The 18,856-nt window shown below is 42.4% G+C and overlaps 1 protein-coding gene across 7 annotated transcripts in view; it reads left to right on the forward strand.

Moving 5' to 3' along the window:
• ZNF143 (zinc finger protein 143) overlaps positions 1–18,856 on the forward strand; it is a 63,089-nt gene that overhangs the window by 12,149 nt on the left and 32,084 nt on the right. For 4 of the 7 annotated variants that reach the window (XM_055355421.2, XM_031007699.2, XM_063710646.1 and 1 more), the window contains 6 exons: positions 893–976; positions 1,499–1,582; positions 5,473–5,669; positions 6,551–6,625; positions 17,091–17,210; positions 18,748–18,823. In XM_055355421.2, coding sequence (XP_055211396.2) covers positions 893–976; positions 1,499–1,582; positions 5,473–5,669; positions 6,551–6,625; positions 17,091–17,210; positions 18,748–18,823 — 636 coding nt within the window. The remainder of the gene's footprint in view (positions 1–892; positions 977–1,498; positions 1,583–5,472; positions 5,670–6,550; positions 6,626–17,090; positions 17,211–18,747; positions 18,824–18,856) is intronic. The other 3 variants (XM_055355422.2, XM_063710647.1, XM_055355425.2) reach the window with 1 other exon arrangement.

Raw genomic sequence — 18,856 nt, forward strand, 5'->3', positions numbered from 1 at the left:
TTCTTTACCTTGGGTCATTATTTCATATTTTTACCAAATACCTGTAAGAGTAAAGACATTTGGGGCCGGGCATGGTGGTTCACGCCTGTAATCCCAACACTTTGGGAGGCCGAGGCGGGCAGATCACCTGAGGTCGGGAGTTCGAGACCAGCCTGACCAACATGGAGAAACTGTTTTCTCTACTAAAAATACAAAACTAGCTGGGCATGGTGGTGCATGCCTGTAATCCCAGCTACTCAGGAGGCTGAGGCAGGAGAGTCGCTTGAACCCGGGAGGCAGAGGTTGCAGTGAGCCGAGATCATGCCATTGCACTCCAGCCTGGGCAACAAGAGCAAAACTCTGTCTCAAAAAAAAAAAAAAAGGCATTTGGTTTTGCTTATCTAACATTGTCTCTGAATTAGTGTTTGCTTTGCTCCAGGAAACAGCCAAGTCCTCAAAAACTCTGTTTCTATGGAAACCTACTGAGCACATGCATACATAAACAGGGGTCTTATAGCCCTCAGGGATGAGAATGACAGATGACCTCACATACACTGACATAATCTGTCTGTCTTCCCAGCTTCAACTCCCCACTGGTCATGGTCACTGATTCTAAGTGACTCTGAAAGGTATAAAGCAGTCCAACTCATGTAGCCTGCTGTGATGAGCCACTCTTCCTCTTGACCTCATCTAATTGAAAATTGCAGGGGAGGAAGGATGGCTGAGGGAGGATTTTCTGCTTTCTGTAGGATCACTGGATGTGTTTTTGAATTGCCTCAGAACATTGAGGGAAGAATCAAGATGAACACGAGCTTAAGTTGTGTATGTTTTTATAGTTGATATCATTTTGAAATTGTATAAAGTTTAAAATTTTTGTTTGTGCCAATTTATTGTCTTGAATCTTTTGTTATAGATGGAAAACTCATAGATGGCCAGGTCATTCAGTTGGAAGATGGTTCTGCGGCCTATGTTCAACATGTACCCATACCTAAAAGTAGTAAGTATTTAAGATAACAGCACAGGAAACCATTTTAATTCTCAGCTTTTAGTATTTGCTGCCTGCAGCTCCCTCTTACTACCTAAACTTGGTCTTGATCTCAAGTCCTCCTTCTGTAAAGGGAGATTATAGATGCCACAGAGTGGATCTTGACCAAGACTTTCTCTTAAAGATAATGGAAAAGAAGTTACTGGACTGCACTGTGGAGATAAATGAGTAACAGTCCTGAGTGAATGTTTCTGTTTTTTGAGCTGAATCTTACATGTCTCTCATTTTCTTCATTTTTCCCCTTCTTTCAACTCTCTTTAATACTGGTGTATATTCCTAAAACCAATATTCTAATGTCTTTTTACCTTTAAACACTGACTCAGGGAAGCTTTACTGAACTTACTTAAATGTTCAAAGACTCGTGAAGCAAGTATAGATTGTTATAATGTGTTAATGGTTTATTGACTCTTGTTAAGTGAGTTAATTGGAATGTGCTAGAAAACATGACATCTAAATGTAAGCATTGTTCTTGAGCAGGGGACAGTTTGCGTCTAGAGGATGGTCAAGCAGTACAGTTAGAAGATGGTACCACAGCATTTATTCACCACACCTCCAAAGGTAAAATAACTTTGAAAGTATGAATAAAATAAGGGAGAAGTGGGAGTGGTGGGGGAAAGAAGACCTGTGTTTAGCTTCTGAAGTGTTGTCATGGGAAAGAATTGTATTTATTCATTAAAGTACAAGGTGGCAGATTAAAGCATGATTTAAGGAAAAATTTTCCTACAACTTGAGCTGTCCAGTGACAAGCTGGAACAGCAAACCAAATGACTGGTCCCTGGAAGACTTAAAGTAGAGGCCACATTTTGTTGTTTTGGTTGGCTTTTGTTTTAAGAATCAGGGTCTCACTCTGTTGCCAGGCTGGATTGTGGTGGCACAAGCACAGCTCACTGCAGCCTCAAACTCCTGGGCTCAGGGATCCTCCTGCCTCAGCCTCCTGAATAGCTGGGACTACAGGTGCACGCTGCCTCTCCCGGCTAGTTTTTTCATTTTTTGTAGAGACAGGGTCTTACTCTGTTGCCAGGCTAATCTCGAACTCCTGGCCTCAAGCCAGCCTCCCAAAGTGCTGGGATTATAGGCGTTAGCTACTGCACCCAGCCTTGATTTCATATTTTAAAAGCAGCCTTGGCTACTTTTTTAAATGACTCAGAAATAAAATCACAATGTAACATCGAAATGGTTAACTTCATATTTTATTCATTTCTGTATTTTAGAGATAAGATCTTTGTTAGGCTAGAGTACAGTGGTACAATCATAGCTCACTATAGCCCTGAATTCCTGGGCTGAAGGGACTTTCCTGCCTCAGCCTCCTGAGCAGCTAGGACTACACGTGTGTGTCACCACAGCCAGCTGATTTTTAAATTTTTATTTTCTGATTAATTTTTTTTGTTAAATATAGGGTCTTGCTATGTTGCTCAGGCTGGTCTTGAACTCCTGGCCTCAAGCAGTCTTCCTGCTCCGACCTCCCAAAGCAGTGGGGTCGCAGACATGAACCACTTTGCCTAACCTATTTCTTCCTCTTAAATACAATTTTTTGCGTGGGCATGTTGGCTCATGCCTGTAATCCTAGCACTTTGGGAGGCCGATGCAGGCGGATCACCTGAGGTCAGGGGTTCGAGACCAGCCTGGCCATGCAAAACCCTGTCTCTACTAAAAATACAAAAAAATACAAAAATTAGCCAGGTGTGGTGGTGCATGCCTTCAATCCCGGCTACTCGGGAGGCTGAGGCAGGAGAATCGCTTGAACCCAGGAGGTAGAGGTTGCAGTGTAGTTGAGATCGTGCCACTGCACTCCAGCCTGGGCAACAGAGTGAGACTCTGTCTCAAAAAAAAAAAATATATATATATATGTGTGTGTGTGTGTGTGTGTGTATATATATATATAAATTTTAAAGCAAGGTCCTTTGCCTACTATGTTTAATTGAAACTAAGTATATAATTTCAAAAATATTTGAAGCAAATACAGCAAAATGTTAGTGCTTATTACATTTGTTTAAGGGAAGTTCAGGGGTTTGAGGTGGAATGTGTAGGAATGATGAGTACAGCTCTGCAACCAGACTATGTAGATTCAAAGCTACTTTTTTTTTTGTTGTGTGACATTAAGCAGATTACTTTTCTGTGCTTTAGTTTCATCATCTGTAAAATGAGGATTATAGTAGGTGTCCATATCATACGTAGGGTTGTTGTGAGGACAGAATGCACAAACATGTAAAGCACTTAGAACCGTGCTTGTCTCATACTAAATGCTCAATAAATGTTACCTATTGTTACTACTTTAGAGAATATTTTATTTTAATTAATTAATTTATTTATTTATTATTTTGAGACAGTCTCGCTCTGTTGCCAGGCTGGAGTGCAGGGACACGATCTTGGCTCACCGCAACCTCTGCCTCCTGGTTTCAAGCGATTCTCCTGCCTCAGCCTCCCAAGTAGCTGAGATTAACAGGTGCCCGCCACTACGCCCGGCTAATTTTTGTGTTTTAGTAGAGATGGGGTTTCACCATGTTGGTCAGGCTGGTCTCAAACTCCTGACCTCAGGTGATCCGCCCACTTCAGCCTCCCAAAGTGCTGGGATTACAGGCGTGAGCCACTGCACCCAGCTAGAGAGCATTTTATTATAGAATGACATAACACGTTTTAGAAAGGCTGTTTTGTTGTGAAGCCAAAGGGAGGAATCTTTTTTTTTGTTGTTGTTTTTTTTGAGACAGACTCTCGCTCTCTCTCCCAGTCTGGAGTGCAGTGGCGCGATCTTGGCTCACTGCAAGCTCCGCCTCCTGGGTTCACGCCATTCTCCTGCCTCAGCCTTCGGAGTAGCTGGGACTACAGGCACCCACCACCATGCCCGGCTAATTTTTTGTATTTTTTTTAGTAGAGGCGGGGTTTCACTGTGTTAGCCAGGATGGTCTTGGTCTCCTGACCTTATGTGCCCTCCTCGGCCTCCCAAACAAAGGGAGGAATCTTTAAAAAATTTAAAATACTTAAATTTATAAATAAATTTCTTTAATTACAGTTGGAAAAAAGTAAAGTCTGCACTCCTTCCTTCCTTCCTTCCTTCCTTCCTTCCTTCCTTCCTCCCTTCCTCCCCTCGCTTCCCCCCCTTCCGTCCTTTCCTTCCCTTCCCTTCCTTCCCTTCCTTCCCTTCCTTCCTTTCCTTCCTTTTCTTTCCTTTTCAACGGAGTCTTGCTCTGTCACCAGGCTGGAGTGCAGTGGTGCAATCTCGGCTCACTGCAACCTCCACATCCTGGGTTCAAGCGATTCTCCTGCTTCAGCCTCCCAAGTAGCTGGGACTACAGGTGCGCGCCACCATGCCCAGCTATTTTTTTTGTATTTTTAGTAGAGATGGGATTTCACCATGTTGGCTAGGATGGTCTCAATCTCTTGACCTTGTGATCCGCCTGGCTTGGCCTCCCAAAGTGTTGGGATTACAGGCGTGAGCCACCACACAAGGCCGCACTTTTTTCTTTATCAATAAGTGTTAGTCACAGGTTCATTGTAACTGGCTAGATTTATTATTTCACTATCTCTATATATTTATCGATATAAAATCACTATTTTATATCAATACCAGTATAGATATAGATATATCTTAGTGTGGACATTTAGAGGGGAAAAAACCACCATGGAGGGACTGTGGAGTCATACTGACATGAGTTCAAATCCTGATTTCTCTACATATTGATTTTGACTGTTAATTGTTAGTGTTTTTTCTTTGTTTGTTTTTGTTTTTGGTTTGTTTTTTGAGAGGGACTCTTGCTCTGTCGCCCAGGCTGGAGTGCAGTGGCGCGATCTTGGCTCACTGCAACCTCTGCCTCCCAGGTTCAAGTGAGTCTCCTGCCTCAGCCTCCCCAGTAGCTGGGAATACAGGTGCGTGCCACCGTGCCCTGCTATTTTTTTTTTTTTTTTTTGAGACGGAGTCTCGTTGTTGCCCAGGCTGGAGTGCAGTGGCGCGATCTCGGCTCACTGCAGGCTCCGCCCCAGGGTTCACGCCATTCTCCTGCCTCAGCCTGCCGAGTAGCTGGGACTACAGGCGCCCGCCACCTCACCCGGCTAATTTTTTTTTTGTATTTTTAGTAGAGAGGGTGTTTCACCGTGTTAGCCAGGATGGTCTCAATCTCCTGACCTTGTGATCCGCCCGCCTCGGCCTCCCAGAGTCCTGGGATTATAGGCTTGAGCCACTGCACCCGGCCTGTTAATGTTTTTTAAATTTTCCGATTGCTAAGGAAAGTGATGTTACTTCTCCAAACCTGAGTTCCCATTTATACAATGAAGGCAGTAAATGTACCTGCCTTGCAGAATTATTGTGAGGATTAAATGAAATAACACATATCAAGTGCGTGGTCCAGTACTCAGAGTAACTACTCAATAAAAGCTCATTTCTCTCTTCCTTTAAATATGTAAATATTTGTCAGATTTTACCTTTAATTTAATGGCATTCTCTTCCACTCTTTCAGATAGTTATGACCAGAGTGCATTACAGGCGGTTCAGCTGGAAGATGGTACCACAGCTTATATCCACCATGCAGTGCAAGTCCCGCAGTCTGACACCATCTTGGCAATTCAGGCTGATGGGACAGTGGCAGGTCTGCACACTGGGGATGCTACAATTGACCCTGACACCATCAGTGCTTTGGAACAGTATGCAGCAAAGGTATAGCATTTCACAATGTCAAGAATGTCGCAGATATAGCTTCTTTATTTTTCATGAAAAGAAAAGAAAACAAGAAAGTACACCTCATCAAAAAAACCTGGCCAATTTTGGCTGGGCATGGCGTGATGGCTCACGCCTATAATCCCAGCACTTTGGGAGGCCAAAGTGGGAGGATTGTTTGAGCATAGATCCCTGTCTCAAATTCAGAAATTAAAAAAAAAGACACTAGCAACTCAAAGTCAAAATCAGTTAGTATCGAAGAGATCAGCATTTATCTTAAGTGAAGTGTAGAAAGATTGGAAAAAAAAAGGGAATGGAGTAAAGACTTATAGAAGAGAAATGAGTGGCAGGTAATTCACCGAAAGATATACAAGGATGAAGGGCTATAAAAGAAATAATAAAGTATAAATGGAACTGCTTATGAATTAAGAAGTAGGAACTATAGATTAGGAAAAGTAAAGTCTCAAGTTTTATATCAAAAGAGCTGATTTTTTTTTCCCCTGCATTGAACATGTATCTCTCATATAACTTAAAAGGTTTTATTTCACTTTTGTTAGGGACATTTTCTTTTTTTTTTCTTTACAAACAAAATAAATAGAGACAGGGTCTTGCTCTTTTGTCCAGGCTGGTCTTGAACTCCTGGGCTCAAATGATCCTCCTGCCTCAGCCTCCCAAAGTGCTAGGATTACTGGCATGAGCCACCATGCCCAGCCTATTATGGAAATTTTCAAATATACACAAAAATAAATGATAATGAAGCCCCATGTACTTTTTTTTCTTTTTTTTCTTTTTTTGCAAGCTTCTCCCTGAACCATGTACTTAACCAGCCTAAACCATTATCAAAATGTAAAACGTTTTAAAGCTTTATTTTATTCCTATAGGTGTCCATTGATGGAAGTGAAAGTGTAGCAGGTACTGGAATGATTGGAGAAAATGAGCAAGAGAAAAAAATGCAGGTATGTAAAGCTACTTTTTAATATAAAAATCTAACTTAGCATTTCTGTGCCCTTCTGTGGATGAAAGCAAGAGTAGGTAACTCACTACCTCTCTAGGAAAATCTCACCAGTTCAGAAAAACAGTGTATGTATTGGGCAGCAGCTTTCTCAAACTGCCTGAGGTCCCAGTGTTCATTGGTGGATGCAAAATGATGCTAAAGAAATGGAAGTATCACAGAAATCCAGTTGAAGCTTGTGTGCTGGATTCCAAGGCAGTTTTCTGGACAAGGCAGTTGTGGAGACCAGGTGACTTCCTGACTGCCCCCACCCATGGCATGGCAATTTGTGGATACTTTTTCTGGGACTTCATAATGACTCTTTCTAAATAATCCTCACTGCTTTGCTTTTTGTATTTTTAAATTTCTTCTTCTTCCAGCTGATTCCCTCCATATTTTCCTTTTCAACTTCTGAAGGGAGAGTCCAGCCTAGTTAATCTTGGACAAAGCTGTTTATACTTTTTCTACCAGACTGCTTCCTGGTCTGCAGGTGGCTTGTGGGCTGGCTTCCCGTGGTTCAAATGTTCACCCTGGCTCCAGTCATTGGCTGCCCCTTACCTAAGTAACAGCCTAGAGCACCAGTGCTTCTAAAAGTTTTGTAGTAAGTACAAAGTAATCACAGGTGCATTCTTGCATATCTCCTACAATCAAAAATTCAAAACTTATGTTATTCAAGAATTGTTTTTGTGTTGGGGGGTGTTCGTGTGGAGGGTATGCTTGGAGCGTATATAATCATTGTAGTACATTCCTGCTTTAATGCTGCTCTTTATTTTCTCAGCAATTTTCTCTAATATTTTGTTGACTGTTCCTTTATAGTAGTTTTTTTTTTCATTCTTCAGAGTTTTATTATATTTAACTCCTAAAGTTACTACTCAGGGTCACATTTATAACCTTGAGCATTAACATGACCACTTAGTGACATTGAGTGATACTGTTAGGGGTTATCAAGAAGATTTTACATTTATATTAATAGTAAGTGATAAAATAACAGGAATCACTGAAATAACTTGTAGAAATATGGTTCTGGCCGGGCGTGGTGGCTCATGCCTGTAATCCCAGCATTTTGGGAGGCTGAGGCGGATGGATGACTTGAGGTCAGGAGTTTGAGACCAACTTGGCCAACATGGTGAAACCCTGCCTCTACTAAAAATACAAAAAATTAGCCAGGTGTGGTGGCTAGTGCCTATAATCCTAGCTACTCAGGAGGCTGAGGCAGGAGAATCGCTTGAACCCAGGAGGCAGAGGTTGCAGTGAGCCAAGATCGCGCTGTTGCACTCCAGCCTGGGCAACAAGAACGAAACTGTCTCAAAAAAAAAAAAAAGAAAAAAGAAAAAGAAATATTATGCTTCTACGCATTGCTGAATAGCCAATATTTCTGTTTACCAGCTGAAGTGATGCTACAAAGTGGCAATAGAATAAACACAGTTTTCAGTTCACTAAGCCCATCAGCTTTGATGCTGTGTGATTCGTAGCAAAATTTTCAGGTCTCAATTCATATTCATATTTTGTGAATGAAATGAGACTTTAAGGCAGGTGTGGTGGCTCACACCTGTAATCGCAATACTTTGAGAGGCTGAGGTGGGAAGATTGCTTGAACCCAGAAGTTTGAGACCAGCCCGGGCAACAAAGTGAGACTCCATCTCTACAAAAAATTACAAAATTAGCAAGGCATGGTGGCACACATTTGTAGTCACAGCTATTTGGGAGGCGAGGGCAGGAGGATCCCTTGAGCCCGTGGTTTGAAGTTATAGTGAGCTGATTGTGCCACTGCACTCCAGCCTAAGCAACAGAGCAAGACCCTGTTCTCCCCCACCTCCCAAAAAATGAGACTTCAGTATTTTTTATACAGTTCTATGTCAAATCCACCTAAGTCAACCTCTACTAAGATGCAAACACAGGGTAAATATGCGCGGGAGTTACAGGTCAGTGGCTTGGAGTGTTGGAGTGGCCCAATAAGTTCTCTGTCTTATTGGTAACTGACAACTACATTTTAAAATAATAGAATATTTTAAAGAAAAGCAGTCGTAGGCTGGGTCCGGTGACTCACGCCTGTAATCCTAGCACTTTGGGAGGCCGAGGCGGGTGGATCACCTGAGGTCAGGAGTCTGAGACCAACCTGGCCAACATGGCAAAACCCCATCTCTACTAAAAATACAAGAATTAGTTGGGTGTGGTGGTGTGCGCCTATAATCCCAGCTACTTGGGAAGCTGAGGCAGGAGAATCGCTTGAACCTGGGAGGTGGGGGTTGCAATGAGCCAAGATCATGCCACTGCACCCCAGCCTGGGCAACAGAGTGAGACTGTCTCAAAAAAAAAAAAAAAAAAAAAAATTTCAGACCTCAAAACGTAACTAGGAATTCAGAACTGCTGAGGCAAAATGTCATTAAAAAAACCCTATTACTCTCTTTTTTTTTTTTTTGAGGCGGAGTCTCACTCTGTCGCCCAGGCTGGAGTGTAGTGGCTCGATCTCGGCTCACTGCAGCCTTTGCCACCCGGGTTCAAGCGATTCTCCTTCCTCAGCCTCCCAAGTAGCTGGGACTACAGGCACCCGCCACCACGCCCGGCTAATTTTTTGTATTTTTAATAGAGATAGGGTTTCACTGTGTTAGCCAGGATGGTCTTGATCTCCTGACCTCGTGATCTGCCTGCCTCAGCCTCCCAAAGTGCTGTGATTACAGGTGTGAGCCACTGTACCTGGCCCTTTTTTTTTTTTTTTTTTTGAGACAGAGTTTCACTCTTGTCACCCAGGCTGGAGTGCAGTGGCATGATCTTGGCTCACTGCTACCTCTGCCTCCCAGGTTCAAGCAATTCTCCTGCCTCAGCCTCCCCAGTAGCTGGGATTACAGGTGCCTGCTACCACGCCTAGCTAATTTTTGTATTTTTAATAGAGATGGGGTTTCACCATGTTGGCCAGGCTGGTCTCAAACTCCTGACCTCAAGTGATCCGCCTGCCTCGGTCTCCCAAAGTGCTGGGATTACAGGCGTGAGCCACGGCACCTGGCCACAGTATGTCCTTTATAGACAGGCAGATAGGCCCTATGTATCTTGCACAACGTTACATGGTGAGTTTATGGCAGAGCTAAGGTTATGTCTTTTTGTTTGTTTGTTTGTTTGTTTGTTTTGAGACGGAGTCTCCCTCTATTATTGCCCAGGCTGGAGTGCAGGGGCATGATCTCGGCTCACTGCAAGCTCCGCCTCCCGGGTTCATGCTTTTCCTGCCTCAGCATCCTGAGTAGCTGGGACTACAGGCGCCCACCACCACACCTGGCTAATTTTTTGTATTTTTAGTAGAGACGGGGTTTCACCGTGTTAGCCAGGATGGTCTCGATCTCCTGACCTCGTGATCCGCCCGCCTCGGCCTCCCAGAGTGCTGGGAGCCACTGTGTGAGCCACCGCGCCCGGCCAAGGTTATGTCTTAATTCTCAGAACATACATTAAGTTTAAATACCAGTGAAGTCATTTTCTATACATGGTTTTTAGAAGCTGATTAGTATTTCACTGGTGTTAGCTTCAAAATTGCCCTTGAGAGTTTTCCCTTGTGATGACATATCAGATTGCTGTTTCTTTGACAGAGACTGCACATATCTCATGCTGCATAACCCTGAAATACCTGTTATAGTTTTGGTCTTTTAATTTAGCTTTTGAGTTTTGGATTCTGTCCATTTTTTCCCCTAGAACATCTGTAGAATCAGCTATTGCTTTCTATTCCACAGTCATTATCCTAGGTTTGTTTTTATCACTTCTTGCCTGCATATTTATGATTATACAAACTTCTTTTGGGCTCCCTACCTCATTTGTCTTTTCAGTCTGTTCCCCGCTATTACTGTAGTTCTCTTTCTAAAACGCAGATAGCCAGGCATAGTGGCACCTACCTGTAGTCCCAGCCCCTCGGGAGGCTGAGACACAAGAATTGCTTCAACTTGTGAGGCGGAGGTTACAGTGACCTGAGATCGCACCACTGCACTCCAGTGTGGGCAACAGAACGAGACCCTGTCTTGAAAAAAATTAATTAATTAACTAATTAAAATAAAACACAGAGGTGATCTTGGCTTGTCCCTTACTTAAAATATTTTAATACCTTCCTTTGGCTTTCATTGTCTAGGCTTGCTGTTCAGGGTAGTATTTATTGCTTTTCACAAACTTGGTCCTACACTTTCATTTTCATGAAACTCATTCTATTATGTAAACATAATACTCTCATGTTGTTTCCACTTCTTCTAGATACACTCCAAACCTTTGACCATACTATTCCTTCTGCCTGGACAGCACTCCCCAGTCCTCTTCTTCAGTCTTCAAATTTCACCCCTAGACAGCTTGCCCTAACCTCCATCTCCCTACTTTTGCATTTTGCCCTGTTAGATCTTTTCATAGACTCCTGTGATAACAATTATTATATTCTATTATAATCCTTCACTAATAGCACAGTTTTACTAGCTAGACTGAGAGGCCTACAAAGGCAGGAACAGTATTTTATTTATCATTTTAGAAAGTAGGTATTTTGCCAATCATTTATTTAACATTTATTATTTTAGAATGTTGTGATAGGAAGTGGTAGGGAGTTATGATTGAGGGATAGGTATAAAGGGTAGTTAATTGGAAATAGAATAAGAAGGTAGTAGATGCAAAGCAGGTTCCAAATAGAAAAAAAAAAAACATTTATTTGGGAATTGAGAAGGTAAATGTTAGCCTAGATTGGAGATAAAGATCTTTGCAAGGAAACATTTCCAATAAAAGGGGAGGGAATCCTATCACACCCAAATACTCTATGCATTGAGATAAAAGCCAGAATGGCTTTTTGACTGTGTCTCCCTGGCCTTTTATTTTTCCAACTACTGTATACTGTAGGTCATTGCTATTTTTGTAGTTTTCTTTCCAGAGGTTCCTTTTGTTAGTTGGGTGTTTGTACAGGTATTCATCTTACTGTACTTTGTGAGAATGCCTTTAAGAGAGGTCTGTTTTGAGTAATTAGATACTAGTGGAAATAATTCTGTTGGACACTGCCCTTATAATTCTCTTAGCATGCCAAATGCTAGTGACTTCAGCTGGCTTAGAAATAAGAAACCTTGCTGTTGTCACCCATGTCCCCACCCCACAGGCGCACATTCAGAGACCTCAGTAGTTCTCCCTAAACTGAATTTTCTGACCCTTATTTTACTACCCTAAGTTCTTAAAGTCTCCACTATAGACATTAAGAATGGGAGCAAAAACAAGTACATTTTTGGAAAAAATGTTCAGTACTCATCATTGGTTAGGAATTCAACGTTGTTTCGTTGGCTTAACTAAATTAGATGCCAAATTCCTGATATATGTTTCATACCAGAATTGAAGCTCCTAGTAAATTGGCCTAGGAGGAAGCAATAGAATAACAGAAAAGATTCAGATATGAGTCTCTCTGGGTTATTTGCTGCCGCTACCTAGTATGAAGGTGTGAGCAGCTGGGCTTAGTTTGGCAGATGTGGAAAGGTGGTAAGCACTTTCATTTCATAGTGCTGTTAGAAAGGAGGGGAAGAGAATAGGAAGAAGAGTCCTTTTCTCTTAATTTGGAGTCTTTCGTCAATTGAAATCTGCCTTTACAAATCATATAAAGCTTGATGCCAATTCTACTAAAATAAGACTCTACACTTGTATATGTATTTGAAAAACACTGGGCTGGGCACGGTGGCCCACACCTGTAATCCAAACACTTTGGGAGGCTGAGGCAGGAGGATTGCTTGAGGCCAGGAATTCAAGACCAGCCTAGACAACATGACAAGACTCCATTTCTACAATTTTTTTTTTTAAAACAAGCTGAGTGTGGTGGTACACACCTGTTGTCCTAACTACATGGGAGGCTGAGGCAAGAGGATCACTTGAGCCCAGGAGTTGGAGGGTGCAGTGAGCTGTGATTGTGCGACTGTACTATAGCCTGAGTGACAGAGTGAGACCCCGTCTCTAAAATAAATAAAAATAAAAAATACTGAATGGAAATAGACCAAGAAGTTAACAATGATTTTCCTTGGATGGTGGAATTATAACACACTTAAGCTTTTTTTTTTTCTTTTTCTTTTTTTTTTTTTTTTTTGAGACAGGGTCTCATTTGTTACCCAGGCTGGATGGCAGTGGCACAATCTTGGCTCACTGCAGCCTCAACCTGCTGGGTTCAAGCAGTCCTCCTGCTTGATGACAGCCTGGGATGACAGGCACGCACCACCATGCCCAGCTAATTTTTATATTTTTTTTGTAGAGATGGGGTTTTGCCATGTTGCCCAGGCTGGTTTCCAACTCCTGGGCTCAAGTCATCCACCTGCTTCAATGTCTCAAAAGTGCTGGGATTACAGACGTGAGCTACCGTGCCTGGTAGAACTTTTTGTTCTTCACTATGGTATCCAGACTCCTCCAGAGTACATGTGTTGCTGTTACAATACATGAAAAAAAATAATGAAGTTATTAAAAATAATAGTTGATTTTTAAAGGGTTCATAGAGGCTCTTCTGTTTTCATGAGCAATAAACAGAAACTGATCTTTTTGAGACAGGATCTCATTGTGATGCCCAAGCTGGAGTGCAGTGGGGCGATCATAGCTTACTGCAGCCTTGACCTCCCAGGCTCAGGTGATCCTCCCACCTCAGCCTCCCAAGTAGCTGGGACCACAAGTACATACCACCACACTTAGCTATTTTTTTATCTTTTGCAGAGATGGGGTTCCCCCCATGTTTCCCATGCTGGTCTCAAACTCCTGGGCTCACGCGATCCTCCCACCTCGGCCTCCCAAAGTGATGGAATTGTAGGCATGAACCACTGCACTTGGCCTAAGAAATTTTTTGTTCTAATAATATTTGATTTCCATTTCTTATAGTTTTATTAAGATATATTTCACATACTAGCTGGGCACAGTGGTACATGCCTGTAGTCCCAGCTATTCAGGAAGCTGAGACGGAGGATTCCTTGAACCCAAGAACTTGAGTCTAGTGTGGACAACATAGCAAGACTCCAGTCTCTTAAAAACGAAACAAGAAAAAGATACATTTTACATCCTTTTTTTTTTTAAGTTTTTGAGACAGGGTCTTGCTTTGTCACTGTAATTTTTTCTATTTTATTTCTGTATTACTTTTTTTGTTTATTAAGACAGGTGTCGGCTGGGCGCGGTGGCTCATGCCTGTAATCCCTGCACTTTGGGAGGCCGAGGCAGGCGGATCACGAGGTCAGGAGTTCAAGACCATCCTGGCTAACATGGTGAAACCCCATCTCTACTAAAAACACACAAAAAAATTAGCCCGGCGTGGTGGCGGGCGCCTGTAGTCCCAGCTACTCAGGAGGCTGAGGCAGGAGAATGGTGTGAACCTGGGAGGCGGAGCTTGCCGTGAGCCGAGATCGCACCACCGCACTCCAGCCTGGGGAACAGAGTGAGACTCCGTCTCAAAAAAAAAAAAGACAGGTGTCTCACTCTGTCACCCAGGATGCATTGCAGTGGCACAAATACAGCTCGCTGCAGCCTAACCTCCTGGACTCGAGCGATCCTCTCACCTCAGTCCTCGGAGTAGCTGGAACTACAGGCAGATACCACCATGCACAGCTGATGTTTTTGCATTTTTGTAGAAATGGGGTTTTGCCATTTGCCCAGGCTAGTCTCGAACTCCTGATCTCAAACGATCTGCCTTCCTTGGCCTCCAAAAGTGCTGGGATTACAGGCTTGAGCCACTGTGCCCAGCCTACATACTATTTATTTATTTATTTATTTGTTTAAAATGGAGTTTTGCTCTTATTGCCCAGGCTGGAGTGCAGTGGCACAATTTTGGCTCACTGCAACCTCTGCCTCCTGTGTTCAAGTGATTCTCCTGCCTCAGCCTCCCAAGTAGCTGGGATTACAGGCATTCGCCACCACACCTGGCTAATTTTTTTTTTTTTTTTGAGACGGAGTCTCGCTCTGTTTCCCAGGCTGGAGTGCAGTGGCGTGATCTTGGCTCACTGCTTCTTCTGCCTCCCAGGTTCAAGCGATTCTTCTGCCTCCCGGGTTCAAGCGATTCTCCTGCCGTAGCCTCCCTAGAAGCTGGAATTACAAGCACATGCCACAGCGCCTGGCTAATTTTTATAATTTTTAGTAGAGACAGGGTTTCGCTGTGTTGGCCAGGCTGGTCTCGAACTCCCGACCTCAGGTGGATCCACCCACCTCGGCCTCCCAGAGTGCTGGGATTACAGTCATGAGCCAATGCACCCAGCCCTAATTTTGTATTTTTAGTAGAGACGGGGTTTCACTGTGTTTGTCAGGCTGGTCTCGAACTTGACCTCAGGTGATCCACCCACCTCGGCCTCCCAAAGTGCTGAGATTACAGGTCTGAGCCACCACGCCCGGCACAGCCTACACACTTTAAATTTACCCATTTAGAGTGTACAGCTGAGTGGTTTTTAGTAAATTCAAAAAATTGAACTATTATCACAATTTTAATTTTAGAACTTTAAAAATACCCCTGAAAAGAAAAATTTCTTGTAGTTCTGTTCATATATTTTAGTGGTATGAATCCTTTTATAAATCTTGTGACATTTTCAGGGTGAACCTAGCACTGTGAGTTATGAAGGCATGTAAGACACAGTTCTTGACTTCAAGTAGCTGATAGACTAATAGGGAAGAAAAGGAAATATAAATGTCTTTACAACAAGACAGTTGATTCAAGTTTCACACCAGTGATACAAGCTAAATATCACAGGTTTGCTGAGGAATTGAAGAATCATCTGTGTTTGGAATGATGACAACAGGCCTCATGGAAGTAGGGAGATGGAGTTTTCTAGCCAGAAAAGATGTGGAATTATATTATTCTTTGTATAGGCACTTTTCAGTCTATAATAAACATTTTCTTTTTGCCCATTGGGAATTACGCCTACTTTTTTTTTTTTTTGAGACGGATTCTCGCTCTGTCTCCAGGCTGGAGTGCAGTGGCACGATCTCGGCTCTCTGTAACCTCCGCCTCCCAGGTTCAAGTGATTCTCCTGCCTCAGCCTCCCGAGTAGCTGAGACTATAGGCACGCGCACCACCATGCCCAGCTAATTTTTGTATTTTTAGTAGAGATGAGGTTTCACCATGTTAGCCAGGATGGTCTCGATCTCTTGACCTCGTGACCCACCCGCCTCGGCCTCACAAAGTTCTGGGATTACAGGTGTGAGCCACTGCGCCTGGCCTATGCATACTTATATACAAATATTTTATCAACAGATCTACCTTTATTCAGAAAATTATGGTCTGCAACATTTAATGAACATACAGTATGGGGATGACAAAATAAATAGCTTGTAATTTAACAGTTACACTGAGATCTCTACTGCTTGTTTTTTAGTTGATTTATATTACAAGGAAAAGTCAAAGTCTTTCTATATTCTTGTCATCTAATGCAGGGTACTTCTCAATTCCCCCACCATTATTCTAGTCTCTGTAACTCCTCCTTTCTCTGCCTTTACCATTCTGGGATGTGTGTAATTGTAGTAGGTCATTACCCAGAATTATATGCCATGTGTGACAGTCTGCAGAGATAGGATGTTGCAACACTGTCACCACATGGCTCACAGAGTAGAAAGTCATTCTTCAATTTTTACGATACCTTAATTTCTATTTTAAAAAGCCTTTAAAAATCAGCATTTGGATTTTTATGTTATTACATCCCAGAAAAATGATCTTCTAGTGAATATAAGTACAGAGTAGTAGTATCATATGGATTGTGATGTTTCCTCTAGGTGACTGAAGTGACCTACCCCTTTCTCATTGCTTTTGAAATTGAAAACACTTTTGACATTGTTTTTGGGACACAGGTTCTAAAAAAAGGCAGGTAGACGGATCACTTGAGTATATCAAGGAATACCTGCATCCAGTGAAGATGCTACTTAGGTTGTTTTTCTAGAGTAGGAATAGATCTGTGAGCTCCAGCTGTGTATTTCTGTGACTGTCCTTTTGACTACTGTACTTTCAGAGTCACTGACTTCAACCATGCAATGGAATTAACCTGACTGACTCAGGGTGAAAGAGTCCTAATAAAGAGATGACCTGAGATTGGAAACCCACATAACAGTTTTGTCTTTTTAATTCTGAAAATCATAATTTATCTGTTTTATTTCTGTATTATTGATTGATTGATTGATTGATTGAGACAGGTCTCACTCTGCCACCACCCAGGCTGGAGTGCAATGGTGCAATCACAGCTTACTGCAGCCTTGACCTCCCTGGGCTCAGGTGATCCTCCCACCTCAGCTTCCCAAGTACCTGGGAACCACAGATGCACCACTACACCTGGCTAACTTTGTAATATTTTTTTGTATAGAGACAGGGTTTTGCCATGTCGCCCAGGCTGCTCTTGAACTCCTGGGCTCAAATGATCCGCCTACCTCTGCCTCCCCATGTGCTAAGATTACTGGCATGAGCCACTGTGCCTGGCTTAAGTAATTTAAATAATACTATTTGTTTTATTTAGATTGTTTTACAAGGACATGCTACAAGAGTAACTGCTAAATCTCAACAGAGTGGAGAGAAGGCATTTCGATGTGAATATGATGGATGTGGAAAATTATATACAACAGCTCATCATCTCAAGGTATATATAAAAGAAATGTTCTATCTAGTTATGAGAGTACCTAGGATATTAAATACTAAGATCATCTTTTTGTGTAATTCAAATGCCACTGTTTTCTCCCAGTTATCAAGATACTGGCACTTGGTCACACTCATACACAGACATGTAAAAACCTGTGCAGACTTTAGAGACTGTTAATTTTTTGAGGGCTTGGACTGTGTTTTTTTCATCTCTGTATTCCTAATGTCCAGGATACTACCTGGCACATGGTAGGTACTCTACATATTTGAATATATGTTGTGAAGTATGAAATCCATTTAATTATATGAGAGATATGTGTATAATCACACATCTCTGTTAATTCACTGAAATCTAGCAAAAGTTGGTGTTAATTTGGCTTTTAAATATTTGGGCTAAGGCCGGGCATGGTGGCTCATGCCTGTAATCCCAGTACTTTGGGAGGCCGAGGCGGGTGGATCACCTGAGGTCAGGAGTTCGAGAACAGCCTGACCAACATGGTGAAACCCTGTCTACTAAAAATACAAAATTAGCCGGGCGCAGTGGCAGGTGCCTGTAATCCCAGCTACTCGGGAGGCTGAGACAGGAGAATTGCTTGAACCCGGGAGGCGGAGGTTGCAGTGAACGAAGATTGCACCACTGCACTCCAGCCTGGGCAACAGAGCGAAACTCCATCTCAATAAATAAATAAATAAATATTTGGGCTAAGTATTTTTATTTCACTTGCCGCTATACATAACAGAACATACCATGACTCAATAATAGCTAAGATTTGTTAAAGAACTTTCAATGTGTCACGAAGTATGCACTTAGCATATCTGGAGTAGTGGCCCTGGGGCCCATCTTCACTATTTATCAGTAACCTTGGCATGTTAGTTGACCTCTTAGTACTTCATTTTCCTCATCTATAAAATTGGATCCTAAGAGTTATCTCCCTCTCAGAGTGGTTGTAAAAATTAAATAAGTTAATACCATACACGTAAAGTACTAAAAAGAGTGGCCTGATGTGGTAAATGTTCAGTAAATGTTAGCCATTGTCATTGTTACTCATTTGTCATGGCACCCCTCTATGGTAGATACTATTGTGTCCCCACTTTTCAGAGAGGCCTTTGAGGCTCAGAGAAGGCAAGTGCCCATGGCCACACCACTAGGCGGTGGTGGATCCTTGCCTCAGATCCAGGCCCCTCTAGCAGCAGCCTCCACACTCTTAACCTTACGTTGTGTAGTCTCTCCCAGCCCCCTGCTTCTAGTTTCTCATCATGTGTATGTTTCATGCAGACATCTTTGACCACTCGAGAAAGCTCAGACCTCAAACGTTCCTGTTCCCTACTTAAAATATTAGTAACTACCTCTTAATATTTAACATTTAGGTCTATATTGAGAACTATTGGGCTATCGTTTTTGTGAAGTTATCTTTTTTATAAGAAAAAAGCCTACAACAAAATCATTTAGCAGTGTGGGAAAAAGTAGGTCTGTGTTGCAGCCATCTTCCTGAGGAATACATAAAGGAAATAGAATCATGCCTGCATTTTAATCACAGGTCCATGAGAGGTCACACACAGGAGATCGGCCTTATCAGTGTGAGCATGCAGGCTGTGGGAAGGCATTTGCAACAGGTAAAAGTATGAATTTTGTTTTTTTTCTTGGTT

The sequence above is a fragment of the Gorilla gorilla genome, chromosome 9 (assembly GCF_029281585.2).
Source record: "Gorilla gorilla gorilla isolate KB3781 chromosome 9, NHGRI_mGorGor1-v2.1_pri, whole genome shotgun sequence".
In the NCBI taxonomy this organism is placed as follows: Eukaryota; Metazoa; Chordata; class Mammalia; order Primates; family Hominidae; genus Gorilla; species Gorilla gorilla.